The 15,499-nt window shown below is 33.8% G+C and overlaps 1 protein-coding gene across 1 annotated transcript; it reads right to left on the reverse strand.

Annotated features, from left to right (window-relative positions):
- Nucleotides 1–6,045: 6,045 nt before the first annotated feature.
- On the reverse strand, nucleotides 6,046–8,800 carry ALS3 (aluminum sensitive 3). The gene is made up of 3 exons (XM_078961355.1): nucleotides 8,502–8,800; nucleotides 8,148–8,393; nucleotides 6,046–6,596 (listed from the first exon to the last, which is right to left on the reverse strand). The coding sequence occupies exons 1-3, from the start codon at nucleotides 8,733–8,735 to the stop codon at nucleotides 6,282–6,284; spliced, it is 795 nt and encodes a 264-aa protein (XP_078817481.1). The 5' UTR covers nucleotides 8,736–8,800; the 3' UTR covers nucleotides 6,046–6,281.
- Nucleotides 8,801–15,499: the final 6,699 nt, after the last annotated feature.

The following is a 15,499-nucleotide window of genomic DNA, read 5'->3' on the forward strand; positions in this document are numbered from 1 at the left end:
GGAAAGGGAAGGACATATTAGTATTGAGAAAGAGAGCCCAGTGAATTATAGTAGTATCCAACTTTTGCAAGTCATGAAAGTGTGTGCATGATAGGAAGGTGGAAGTACCATCGTGTGATACTTAGATTGATGGGTGTGGATGTTAACGTGAAGAGGCCGGTGGAAGGCTTGGAGTAATAGGTAGGGATCCTGCTTAGGAAGGAGTTGTCCTTAGAAGGGACGCGGTAGTAGTTCCTGAAGAGATTTGGGCTGGTTTGGGGGATCGGAGGCTGCAATGTAGGAGTGTTATCCAAAATCGTGTGTTGCACCAGACTTTGAGGATAAAGCCTAATTTAAGTAGGGCTGAGTTGTAACATCCCAAGTTCAGGAATATAAGTTCGGGGTGCTATGTGTAAATAATGGAGTAGACTCGACGAGTAGGTGTCTTAACTCGTTGAGTCGGAGCGGGGGTTGGGCACACTTAAGTGATCCGACTCGCCGAGTCAGTGTTGGGAAGAGAAAACCCTAAATTTTAGGGTTTGCACCCTATTTAAAGGACCTTATGTCCTCACCTTAGCCTCTTTGTTACCCCTTGAGAGTCAGTAAACCCTAAATCATGTAACCCTCCATTGTTGAGTGATTTGAAGCTTTGGAAGAGGATTATAGTGAAGGAAACTTGTAGATCAAGAGGCTAGCATCAAGGAATTCATGTACATCCAGAATCTACTTCATCTTAGGCACATTCTTGAGGTAAAAAGTCATTGATTTGAGCTCTTTCCTTCTAGATCTATTCTTGGATGATTATTTGGGGCTATTTAGCATGTTTGAGATCTATTTCGGGTTTTGGGACTATATATGGGGTTGCAACTTCAGATCTACACTTATCTTGGTCCATGGAGGCATAAAGTATCAACATTTTATCTTGTTTGTGAGCATTCTTGTCTTGAACCTTTTATCTAACTTGTATTGAGCCAAACTCACCTTGCATACACGTAAAGTTGGAAAGTTTACGTGTAAAACTAGCCCTAGGAGTCCAGATGTATGTAGGGGTGTTAACGGGGCACTTCGGTTCGGATAGTAATAAAATTGTGAACCGTCATCACGGGGCGGGTACTTCATGTGCACTAACCGAAACCGAACCGAATTAGCAAAAAAACCGAACCAAACCGAACCGTATAAAGGCGGGTAACCACGGTTCGGTTCACGGGTACCCGCTAAATATAAGAATTCAAATACAATTAAAATTACAAACTTCATTCCAACGATTTCTTTCAAAAATTACTAAGTCCAAAGAATTATAAATACACAATGAAGGTCAAATAACATACATTATAATTGGTATAATAAATATTAAAATAAAAATAGAAGAAAACATAATGTAGAAGTGTAAAATTAGAATTCGATCGTGATTTTTGTTTGGAATATGGCTAAAAGTTCAATGAAAATGAATAATATACATACATATATATATATATATATATATATATATATATATATATATATATATATATATATATTATCTGCGGATACCTAAGTATCCAAACCAAAACCGACCCGTTGATATCCGGTTTTTTCGGTTTCGGTTTTTTTATGTTTCGGTTTTTTTCGGTTTCAGTTTTTTCGGTTTCGGAACGGCCGGTTCGTCTCGGTTTTTCGTTTTGCGGTTTTTTTGCACACCCCTAGATCTATGAGTTGGAAGCAGCGGGATGGACTGAAATTGTCTAAATAAGGATGACTTAAGAGAACTCGGCGAGTCTGTTCTTGGACTCGACGAGTCAGGTCGCAAACCCTAACCCAACTAGTTATGATAAGGATCAGTGAGTTGAGTGGTAACTCAGTGAGTTAGACAGGCTAGGACTCGGGGATTGATGAACTCGACGAGTCATGGGGTGACTTAACGAGTTGAGTCGTGATATGAGGATTTTCTGAGTATAGGAACTCGGCGCGTCAATGGGCTGACTCAGCGAGTAGGGTCAATCAGGAAGGCTGACTTTGACGAAGAGTTGACCAGTTTGACTTCCAAGGGTATTCTGGTAAATTGGGAACTTATAGATATGGTTTCATCTAGTGATAGGTGTTGGAGTTCGTGGCCGTGAGTAGAGGATTTGATCTTACCTCTTCAGTTCAACATTTCAAGGTGAGTTATCCTCACTATACTCAAGGGTCTAAGGCACCAAGGCTGACCCTTTGATTTGTTATTTGAGATAGTTACTATTTTGATATGATAGCTCGGTATTCTGGTGGATAGGATGGTTACATGCTAGTACGATCAGTTAGATCAATATCCTGGTAGGTAAAATGTGGTTATGTTTAGTGACCTATAGTTAGGTCTGAGTGTTTGTATGCTGGTAGGAGATTACCTATTATATGTGCACATGTTTTTTATGGTAGTTGAGGACATTCCATCCCGAGGATGACAGGGCCCTAGTATGTTGTCTGTTAGATTGTTATATGATTATCTGATATAGGTGCACATGTTTATTTGATAGTATGTGGACAATCCAACCTGATGGTTGTGGGCCGAGAGTATTCTATCCTGAGGATGATTGGACTCATAGTAGGTGGGCATTCCAACCCGATGGTTGTGGGCCGAGAGTATTCAATCCTGAGGATGATTGGACTCGTAGTATGCTGGCATTCCAACCTGATGGTTGAGGTCCTACGGTATTCCATCCTGATGGATGATTGGACCCATAGTAATTGTTGTATGTGTAGGAGTGTGGGCATTCCAACCTGATGGTTGTGGGCCAGGAGTATTCTATCCCGAGGATGATTGGACTCATAGTATGTTGGTATTCCAACCCGATGGTTGAGGCCCAAGGGTATTCCAACCCGATGGTTAACTGGACCCATAATATGCTGTTCATTGTTGTATGTTTATGGTTGTATGTGTATCGGTATTTTGGGGGTAACTCACTAAACTTTCGGGCTTACAGTTTCAGTTTATTGTTTCAGCTACACCAGGAGATCGTGGCAAGGCAAAGGCATGATCATACTGCTCCGCACTTTTAAGATCTTGTTTCTGGGATACTCTGATAATAAACTATTTGTAAACCTTTTTGTAATAACTAATGGAACTTGGGTTGTTTTGAAATTTTAAATTGGTTTGAAATTTTTGAGAGTTACAAATAGGTATTAAAAAAACCAAATCTTCCGAAAACTCTAAAATCCCAATATCTAGATTGTAGTTCGAGCACATTAATTAACAACATAAGTTTTCCTAAATTTTGATTTACGTATGATTAGTTTCTGTTATTTGATATTATGTAAGCTCATTCATAATAATGTCTTCGTTTCATAGCATACAATTTTTCTAAAATTTCCAACAACTTAGAGCATGGTTTCCTTCTTGATTTATCTTCCAATTGATCGATTTTGTTTGTACTAAACACTAGTGATAACCCAATATTTTTTCCGGTTTAACCCTATTACTCCTAATACGGGTTAAAAAACATAAAGAAAGCGACGACAACTACGTTAAATCCTCGATCAACACCACTGAAAAATAAATAGTGAAAGCGAATAGGACGAAGGAGAGTCGTAGACCTGGTGAAGTGGGCACTTGGATTTTTTGCATTCATCTTCATCTTTTGTGGTTGGGTGTGGTGTGGGTATTTTGGATTTGGATGTACGAATACGATTAGGGAAAATGAAAAGGGATATCAAGTAACATAAGGGAAATTTGGAATGGAAAGGGAAATCATAAATGCACAAGCACAAACACATGCACTTTTAGTGTGTGTGTGTCTGTATATATATATATATATATATATATATATATATATATATATATATATATATATATATATATATATATATATATATATATAGGTTCATGTGTTTTCTACATCTCTTATGTGCTATAATGGACCAATAAAAATTTAAGAAAAATTAAATTATTATATAAGTAAATAAATATAGATATCAAATGATATCTAAAATTATTATTTTTTATGGAAACTAATTCAATTCGTCATTAATATCAGCAATAATATATTTTCAAAATGAATTTGTATATAGGTTTTCATATATGGGTTGGTGTTTTGTTTCATAACTCACCCACTCAAAAAGTACAACAAAGTTGCATAGAATAGGAAGAATGAGAGTGTATTCTACTAGAATACACTCTCATTCTGCTAAAATAAACTTTGATTCTGCTAAAATACACTTTCGTTCTCCTTGTTTCAAGCAACTTTGTTGTATTTTGAGTGAATGAGTCATGAAACAAAACATTAACCTATACATGAAAACCTAGATGTGAATTCATCATTAAAGAATATTATTTCTAACATTAATGACTAATTTAATTGGCTTCCATAAAAAAAATATAATTATGGATGTTATTTAATATATATATATATATATATATATATATATATATATATATATATATATATATATATATATCCTTATACTAATAAAAGAGTAGTTCTTTTGCTATGTGTCATCATATTAGACTTTTTAATCAATGTGTTGCCACTTGTCAATCTATTAGTTCTCTATTTTCAATTTATTAGACATCCTCATTAATGTGATGTTATTTGACAATGTATTTATTCTCTATTTTATATTTTAAATTATAAATTTATATTATTGTTTTCATTAATTCACAAATAAAAAATATCTAATATATATTAAAAATTAATTTTACATCTTTATTTGAATCAACGATTATAATTCACATAACTAATAAAAATATCTCTTAAATTAATAGTTTATTTAAAATAACTGATTAATAATTTTGAGTTTTACTATAAAAGTTTATTTAATTTTGTAACCGTGATTCCAACGGGTTATAAACTAATATATATATATATATATATATATATATATATATATATATATATATATATATATATATAAAGATGTGGAGAACACACACCCACACACACACACACACACACACACACACATATATATATATATATATATATATATATATATATATATATATATATATATATATATATATATATATATATATAGGAGAGTGAATATACTCATAAAGATATATGAGTTTAGGTATCCAAACTCATTATAGTAAATCATTTTGTATCATACATGTATTGTAATTGTCTAAAGTTCTTTAAATTCAAATTTATCTTCATTATTTTTAAAATATTTATAAATTTTACCATTTTTTTTGTTGGGTTTAATCGGTTTGTCATAGCTCATGTCTATGGTGAAACTTTAGATTTTATGAGTATTTATTGTTTGATATATTATGTTTAGTTAGTAGTTTTTGTATTCAGAATTGGTCTTTGCTTTTGATCGGATTCTATGGAATTCTACGGGTCTTTCGGTAGAGTAAGTAGCATGGGTTGTTTCATGCTTTACGTGGGTATCTAAGAAGCTATATATACAGTCTTTGTTGATATGAATAATAAGAGGTTTTAGAAAGATGTAGTCCCACATGTGTTGTAGCAGCAATCTGCCCCACCCCATTAAGTTGTTATGATTGCCCCACCCCATTAAGTTGTTATGTTTTTTTTTCTCACTCTGTGCATGCATACATAAACACCATACACAAACCCATCTTCTCCCTTTATTTTCTATTAAGCTATAGAGTAGAGAGCTAATATCCAACATTTTTCTTACATAATTTTAATTTTTAACTATAATATAGATAGTCTGGTAGGTGTTTAACACAAAGATTTAATGTAAGAAAAAGATAATAGTGAAATTTAAAAAATATTAAAAGTAAAATCAAGTTAGAGGTGTATTATGTTAGATATGGATATCTAAACTTTTATATATATATATATATATATATATATATATATATATATATATATATATATATATATATATATATATATATATATAATGTTTTTTTATTTTATTTATTTATTTTTATTCTTAGCTTTCAGATATATAATACTTCTTCCGGTCCAAAATTATTTAAAAAGTCAAACATGGACAATAATCTTGGGACGGAGGAAGTATAAGGTTTTTGTGATCTACAGCTTTGTTCAGTGTGGAACATGTCAAAGAATTTTATTTTTTTTATTTTTTTTTTATTATTTTTTTTGTATATTCAACTAAATTAAAGTATGAGCTTCTGGAAAAATAAAAAAGTTTACCACACCCTTGGCATTATAACAAAAACATTGAATAAAAACAGAATATACAACGTTAAACACTCCTTTTCATAAATCTTTTTTATCAAATCTACTTTTACGATGTCGAAGACTTGATTTTTTTTCTTAAGATTATCTAACTAATATAAATATATCGACTTGCAATCATCTAGATAGTCACCACTAATTAATAACCATCCCATTTAAACCTAAACCGAACCCTTATTCTGTCAAGAAAACCTTTGTTTCTAGTTGGTAAGCTTTTGTGAAGAAATTGGGCCAACAAAAATAAGTAGACATGATGCTACTCATGGTTGAAGCCCCAATGAGCATGTTCATAACCACCATTTGAAGTTGAATGGCTTCCACCGGAGAGGCTCCCCCCATTATTAGTCCGGTCATTGCTCCGGGAAGTGATATGAGACCCACAGTCTTTGTGTTATCAATAACCGGTGACATTGCAATCACTAAAGACCTTTTCACTTGTTGCAGTGTAGCTTGTCGTGGTGTGGCTCCAAGGGCTAGGGCTGTCTCCACCTTCACAATAATAAACATAATGAGTCGTATTAATTGTGTGTTAGAAGACTATTAAGCTAAATGTACATTTGTTGTATATTTTACTTAATTTTACATGTTATTACAATACTTGTATATATTTGCAAAAAGAAAAGTTTATTACAACATGTTTATACTTTTCTCCATAGAAACAACAAACTTCAATTTTGCTATGAATATGGGTTGCACCTTGTTATTATCAGTTAAAAGATGTGCTATTAATCATTTAATCTTTAAATAATTGTATTTAATCTGTAAAATAAATATACAAATTACTACTATAAATAATTGTAAATCACTTTATATTTCTAGTAATTTGTTCTTCATATATTTTAACTCTTGAATAAACGTTTTCTCTAAAATCAAATATACCTTTTCATTAACAAATCATACACGAAAATGGGTGGTGGGAAATATCAAGATGAAGAAAAAAAGACATAAAGCAGATAATCGAAAACCAAATAAAAAAGGTTGATAATCGGATATGCCCCCTTCTAAAAAAAGCACTTATCATCTTCCAATCATAAATTATTTTGTATGTATGATTTGCTATAGCCTAGATGACCGGTTTGGTTTGGTAGATAGTCATCAAAATTGCACATTTTTATTAGAAAAAACTAGAGAACAATCTATATATGAATATATATTAAGTCATTTTGTATAAAGATTCGTTATATAGAAAATTGTATTTAGAACAACCAACATATATATCCATTTAATCGTATACATAAATTTACATCTTTTGTTTATCTATCATAACACTTGAATCATCAACAAGAAATACATATTCAATACCTATATGGATAGACCAAAAAGCCTTTTTTTTATAAAATAGTTCAAATATTCTTATACCCCAAAATAATTATGAATTGTATAGTTTTAAATATGTAATGCACTATTGTCTGTCACATTTAAAGCATTTTTACACTTTTTTCTCATTTTATATTGTTATCTTTTTAAAAGAAAACCTCTTTCTGTGAATAACATATGTTATTGCACTATGAAATTTTCTTTCCTAGGAAAATGGTTTTAATATATCTCCACAAGAAAAATAACTTACAAAAAATGTTTTTATTTTATAAAAATTATGATTTTTGTAAAAATATGAACACGTTCACAAAAATATTATTTGCATTTTATATTATTATTATTATTTTTAATAATTTTTTAGTGAAGACAAAACAAAATATTATTTTGGTAGTGAACAATAATTTTCTCGTAGCTATTGTAAAATCTATGATTACTTTTAAGCATAACAAAAAATTTAGGCTATTTTATAATAAATGTTAAGCAAAAACTGCTAAATTAATTAGTTTTTTTTTCTAATTAACAGCCGATTAATTAGAAATGTATGAATTATGAACTATTAGATCAAACCAGTTTGCCGATTAATGAGTTTTCAAGCCATCAAACCATCAAATGTATAAACCAAAAGCAAGATAAACACTAAATAACTTTAGATGTTTCTTGATTTTTTTTTTCTTTTTCTTTTTCAAACTAAAAGTTGATTTCTACATTTTCACCGATACTTACCAAATTCATCTGTGTTCGAATATCGTCCCGAAGTCTTTTCATCGTAACTCCGGTGACAGTCATTGCGTTCCCAACCATCATTCCGGCGACCGGAATTATGTATTGTGGAGTGAAAGGAAAAACTTTCAACAAAACTAACAGCAACATCGTTATGGATGTGCCAACCATTATGGAAGCTCCGGCAATGTATTTCCCATGGGGTACGTGTTTGGCTCGCTGGCCGGCGGTGTACCCGGCGATGGAGACCTGAAAGAAACGTTGATCTTGATCAGTAAAATTTTCTTTATCTGTCGAAACAATTTTACTAAATTATAGATGGGAATAAAAAAAGAGGATCAAAGAATATATATATACCATGAAGAGATAAGCAAGAAGGATCCAGATGACGTTGTTCTGATTGAAAATGAATCGAAGAACAAAGCCAATAACGGAGAGCTGAATGAAAGCTCTAACAATGGCGTAAACCATCTCTCCCTCAAGTTTCAGCTTCTGAAAGTAAGATAACACTGCCGCCAGCAACACCACCGCCGTGGCCGCCGCCGGCTTCACCATCCCCTTCAAGAACTCCGACAGCCACTCCCACTCCATATTTAAGTTTACTGATCAGTTTTATCCCCACATACATAAATACGTTGTCTCTCATGACATATATATAACCGAGAAAGAGTTGGGATTTGAGAGTGTTGCCAGCGGTCATCAATTCCATGTCTACCTACCTACAAAGATTTATTATTTATTTATTTAGAACATATCTGGATTATTAAAAATCAATTAATTATTGATTTTTGGTTTAACTTTTTTTTTTTTTTTTTTTTGATCGGCACATGATTTCATAAAAGAAAAACTAGCAAGGATCTATAAATAATCCATTACAATATAATAGAAGTTAAAATAAGATTATGAAGTCAGGGTCCGACATATCTTAGTTTTAATATTTCTATTAGAAATTTAGGAAAAACGATCTATCAATAATATCATCAAAAAGAATACATTTCTTAGGATTAGTCATTCCAAAAACAATGGAATCACAAAAATTCCACAAACACCAAAAAGTCATCAAAATAACTGCATCCAAAATCTTGCGTTGACCTCCCCGCATTTTAGTCGAATCAGCCCAAGAACAAAGAGAATGAATAATCAAGTGAACAGACAGTTGCACATTCCACCAAATAGAAATTTGTCTCCAAATATCATTTAACTCCATACAACCAAAGAAAATGTGGTCAATCGTCTCCACGACCGCATGACAAACACGACAGAGGATCGACTCCACCTTGATACCCCTATTCGATAATCTCTCCCTAGTAAGAATGCCAAGATGGTTAATTCTCCATATAAGAATATTAATCTTAATGGGGAATAAATTATTCCATCTTTTCTCCAAACCAGTCACATCAAGCATACTACTATCAATGAAATCTCAAGCCAACAAAAGAGAGAAAGTATTAGAAACATCACTGGTCCATCCCATTCTATCAGGTCTACGCTGAAGCTGAAGATCCTGCATAATAAACATAAAATCTTCCAACTGAGTCTGCTCAAGTCCACCGCTAGGTAACCGACGAAAGGTATCAGGACCCCATCCAACGAAAAATCGATCTCTGATAGTCTCCAAATTATCGTTATCCAAAGCAAAAATCCTCTGAAAAGTATCTACAAGAGGTAAGTCACTTACCCATCTATCCTTCCAGAAGGACGTGTATATCCCATCCCCCACTCTAATAGGACACATAGACATGATGTCAATATTACGGTCACACAAACTAGAAAGCATACGAATAATATTATTCCAATGCCCATTGCAAGAACTACGAGGATTTAAAGAAGAACAACCACCATCCGAACCATAAATAGTGTTAACTACTCTCACCCACAGTAAATCTGGGTGATGAAAGAATCTCCACCTCCATTTAAAAATCATAGCCTTGTTAAAAGCAAACAAGATACCAACTCCCAAGCCTCCAACACGTTTAAAGGCCAAGATTCTATCTCAATCTAATTCAATGCAACCACCTCTCATCCAAATCAGCACCCCAAAAAAAGTTGGCTCTCATATACTCCAAAGATCTAAGAACCGTGATCAGAGTAGGGAAGACCAACATCAAATAGATACCTACAAAACCAAGAACCGACTTAATCAAGGTCAAATGACCACCCATCAGAAGACATTTAGCTTTCCACCCTAGTAATCTTGAACAAAATTTATCTATAATGGAAGACCACCCATTAACACGTGACATGTTTTGACCCACCGCTACCCCAAGATGTATAAAAGGAATAGACTCAGAAGCACAACCCATGCAACCAGCCATACTCGAAATTTGGGAGGAAGAGACCCCAACTCGAATCAATTTGCTTTTTTGCAAATTAATTTTTAAACCGGAAGCCATATAGAAACATCTCAAAATATGGATCAAATGAGTCGCATTATCCAAACTCCAGGGAGAAAGCAGAACAACATCATCCACGTATAAGAGATGGGAAATCGCAATTCCACCAATAGAGATCCATTTGAAGGCATTAGACATCCGAGCCCTCTCTAAAGCCACATGTAAGCCCTCCATAACTAAAATAAAAAGAAAATGAGACAAAGGGTCTTGCTGCCTCAAGCCTCTCTGAATATGGAACTCTGTAGTATGAGAACCATTAACCAAACTGAGTCTCTTGCAGATCTCAATAACTCTAAAATCCACCTACACCATTTAGGACCAAAACCCATAATCTGCATGATCTCAATAAGATAGTCCAAAGAAAGTGAATCATACGCCTTTTCAAAATCGACTGTAAAAACCATAAGAGGATTTTTCGAACCCTTTCACCAAGAGAACACCTTATTAAGAAGAAAAGGCCCATGCAAAATTTGTCTACCTTTAATGAAGGCACACTGCTCCAAACTCACCACCAACCCGATAACCTCAGTTAACCTATTAGCCAACAGTTTGCCAACAATTTTATATTGGTGTCCTATTAAACTAATAGGCCTAAAATCTTTGACATTTTTCGGATCTTTGACTTTTTGGTTAAATTAGTTATTTCTGAAAAACTGAAGGTGTAACCCGGTTACCCCTTGTCTTGTCATTAATGAAGTGTTTTGTAGAAAATTAAGATGATCCACATCAACGCAATGACACTAATCTTTCAACTATGCCACGCTAGCTTTGCAATTACCACCTACATCAATACAATAAAAATTATCTTTTCAAAGTGGATCCCCGTTGACACATCAACTAATTTATAAAACTTAAAATATATCTAAAATTAATTATAATTAATAATTATATATATATATATATATATATATATATATATATATATATATATATATATATATATATATATATCCCCTATCCTAATAAATGAGTACAAAATTGCCACGTGGCAATTGCTCAGCCCCTCCGCAAGTTTTTTTCCCGCTTATAATGTCTAACTGAAATACCAAAACTACCCTTATTGATGAGAATTAAACTCTAGATCGATTAGATCTTTCACAGGTATGAATATGAAAATCAAACAAGACAAACACAGTAAGAGAATGAACACATATCAGAATCAAATATGAACTTATGATTCAATAAAGTCACGCCTCAGCAGAGCTCGATGAAGAACTTCCACTGTATAGGCGAGCTACGGTTTTACAAAACTCAAAGAGAAAATTTAAGAAAGCCTTAACTACAAAGACTGCATGCATGCAACTTATATACTAAACCCTAGAACAAAATATTCACGAATGGACAGGCCCAATACCGGCAATCAAAACTGGACTAAGGATCAAGCCCATGACGCAACATAATAATCCCAACAATCTCCCCCTTTGCGTCAAATGAGGTGAGAGATTATTTCTTCTGTGTCGTCTTCACTGTCTTTATTACTTTGAACAGCCGAGGAATTATTGCAAGAAGTGTCTGCCGAAATTAGATATACCACCTCAGCATATCGGTGAACAAATTCTTGTCAGCTGCACTGTTCTGATCACACCTCTGAATGATCTCCAAGATATACTCTAGGCAAGAAGTTGAGAAGAGGTGTTTGTCAACGAGAGCAAACAAGCATTTCTGACCTTCTCCTCTGATGAACAAAACAGTGTTGTAATTTGTATCAATTTTCCCCCTGACCATTGTCTTGATATTGCCTGCTTTGCCCATAGTCTTGATCGTGGTTCGCTTGTGAATGGCAGAGGCAATCTCTTGGTCCATCTTCGCTACCTCATGAATGTGGCACACAAGCATTCGCTTGATATGGTCAATTATTGGCTGGTACTCCTGCGGATTTGACAATAGAATATTGTTGAGGAGTATCCAGACATGGGGGTTAAGGTTCGGTAGACATTAGACGAATCGATTTACAACACACTATTTCCTAGATTGTCTATAACCATCACAGTTTCATACACGCTATCATAAGGTAATGCTTCAAAATAAAATACAACATTATAATAAGCATGAATAAACCATTCGTATTATCAAAAGAATATCTAAAACCTTTTCTATATAAACCATGAAATGAAATAATATTTCTTGTCATTTCTAACGAGTAGCAATGATTATTTAAATCTAAACGTAACCCACTACTAAGCACTAAAGAATAAACACCACTCTTGGTAATAGACAATGATCTCCTATTGCCCATAATTAGGTTCATCTTCTCATGCTCCACATCTTCACTTCTTTTTAGTCCCTACAAGTTAGAGCAAATAGGAAAACCACACCCTTTATCAAGAACCCCAAGAATTTGAATGTGATGAGTTTTAAGATAGAATAGTGTAAATACCTGCTAAGGTTGGATTAACCATGCCATCCTTTATGTCTTGCAAGTACTTGGGGAAACTTATCTTCCAATGCCCCTTGTCATGGTAGTAAGTAGCCTCCTTTGGATCAAAGGCAGGGGGAGCTTGAAGTGTTGATTGAATCGAGTATGAATATGAAATTAGAGTTTATAAAAGATTTAGAACACTTAATCTGAATATAATCTGGTTGGCTCAATATATTGCTTTCAGAGAATACAAGAGGTTGCAAAACGAGTTCAATCAGAGAGCAAAAGTTTTCCACTAAGACATGTATCCATCCTATATTTATAGGGACAAAGAAAGCAAAAAAAAATATAAGGGACTCGACACTATAGCTTTCAAACTAAAATGACTGTATATTAAATTTACAAACAAATATTCGACACTTGGAACGACCTAGACACATTCGACATCTCACAAATATATTCGACCCCAACATTCTCCCCCTTTGTGAGAAATGTTGAATCCAAGCCGCCAGCATAAAAGCAGCTTGGTGAATGACCCTTTGAATCTCAGCATGCCAATTGACCACTTTTCGAGTTTCAGCCTTTTCATTTTCATTGTTTTTGGCACAACTGTTCATTTGAACCATAAGATTTGTATAATGTGAAGTTGTATACCTCTCAACATCACACACTTGGGACGAGAATTTATTATTGTTTCCCTTCTTATTTTTTTTCAAAAAAACACTATTCCAAGTGGTTTCATACAGATCTCACCATCTTCAAAAAATTTCAAACTTGCCTGAGTTTTTAACATAGATTGAGGAACAGTGATCAGTTTTCCTAATGCTTGAGCTAATTCAACATCTGTCAGAGCCAATGAACCATAATAACCATCAATGAATACCTTCAAGTGTGTGAATCCAATTAAGAAGTCTTCTTTGTTTGTCACTTGTAGCTTCGAGCCATTAACACTCTTCAAAATCTTTGCAACATACAACAGATCATGAAGTTTCATTATAGGGAAGTCTGTAATCGAGAAATCAAATCCAACATTGTTGGCTCGGACTGCTTGATATTGATAATTCTGCAACATACCCTCGAACAAAATATCTCTGGATATGCTAAGAACATGAACTATCTTGACAAGAGACCATCCTTCCTCCTCCTTTCTCCCAACACAACATGGAAACGAAACTTCATGCGATTGAATTCAATTTTATCTTTGTATTTCTCTGCAACCTCAAACTGCTCATCCATAAACATCATGTTATTGAAAGGAAAGTCCAACTAATTGAAATTAGTATTCTCGGTATTATAACTCTTCTTAGGAACCTTTTCAAAATCATGCATCTCCCCTATCACAACCAAAGCTTCAATGTTTTCATCAGTATAATGCTTTGTAGGATCACCTTTTTTGAGACCATGAGGATCCTTTGCCCTTTGTCGAAGAATGCTATGGACTTGTCTTTGTTTCTCCGTTTCTTTTTCGAGAACATCTTTATTTTATTCTTTTGAAGTCTCTGTAAAAATACCATTTCCTTTGTTTTGCATTTCTTCAGTGGAAGGAGGTGGTTTCGAAGAACTTGACCCTCCCCCAACATACCCAATCATAACTTCTTTGATTATTGATTTCGTTGTTGTTGTTATCAATGTTGTAATCATGGATATCTTTGGTAATGAGGTGTAAATTTGAGTAGTTATCACCTTTCCAACAACCTTTGCATCTTCATCTCCTTTCTTCGAACTCACCCCAATGACAACACCAATTCCTTCTCCCCCTTACACCCCTGTTTTAACAAGTGGGGAATTCATTGGCATCAAATTCAATAAATTGGCTAATGGAGCCAATTCAGCTTTGAGTGTTGACTGCAAAGCATCAAACTTTTGTGATAAAGAATCAAGAGTAAGCAGTGAAGATGAATAACCAATCTTTGACACTAAATCCTTAAGATTAAGCAACGAATCTTAAACCTTAGAAAAACTTTATGTATCAATCTCTGCTCTTTTAACAACCTTCGGAATTAAAGATTGATACCATTTGACAACATTTCTAACTGCAGATACAATGATATCTACTTTGGTGTGAAGATTAGAAAAATCATGAGATATAGCATCAACTGCCTTCGCCATATCTAACCGTAACTCCTCTAGTTTGAGATTCACATCTTCTCGAACTTTATTAACAGTTTGAAAATATAAAAGATGCTTTTCTTTCAACACAAATTTCATTTCTTTCATTTCCTGATCAAAAGATGATGATTGAGCATTGACACGTTTTTTGTTGTTTCTGTCAAGAATTTCTAACTCATCCCCCAGACGATGCTCTTGAGCCTTAAGCATTACGTCAACTTCTATTCCCGAGATCGAATGACGACCCCCTGTATCCACCTGAAGTTGTAATAACGAGTTCAAATTCATGTTAAGAACTTTAAACTATTTACCAGACATTAACATGTGATCTAGTATGTTTTCTTCCTTCGGATCAAACTCAAGGTCAACAAATGTACCTGTGAATTAACCATCGTCAGTGGTGGAATCATCATTATTTGTTTTAGGGTCAGTGGATTGGGATGGAAAAAGAAAAGTAATAGGTTGTTGAAGGATTTGATCAAAGGTTGGAAAAT

This window comes from Lactuca saligna, chromosome 6, assembly GCF_052625555.1.
Source record: "Lactuca saligna cultivar CGN05327 chromosome 6, ASM5262555v1, whole genome shotgun sequence".
NCBI classification, from domain to species: domain Eukaryota; kingdom Viridiplantae; phylum Streptophyta; class Magnoliopsida; order Asterales; family Asteraceae; genus Lactuca; species Lactuca saligna.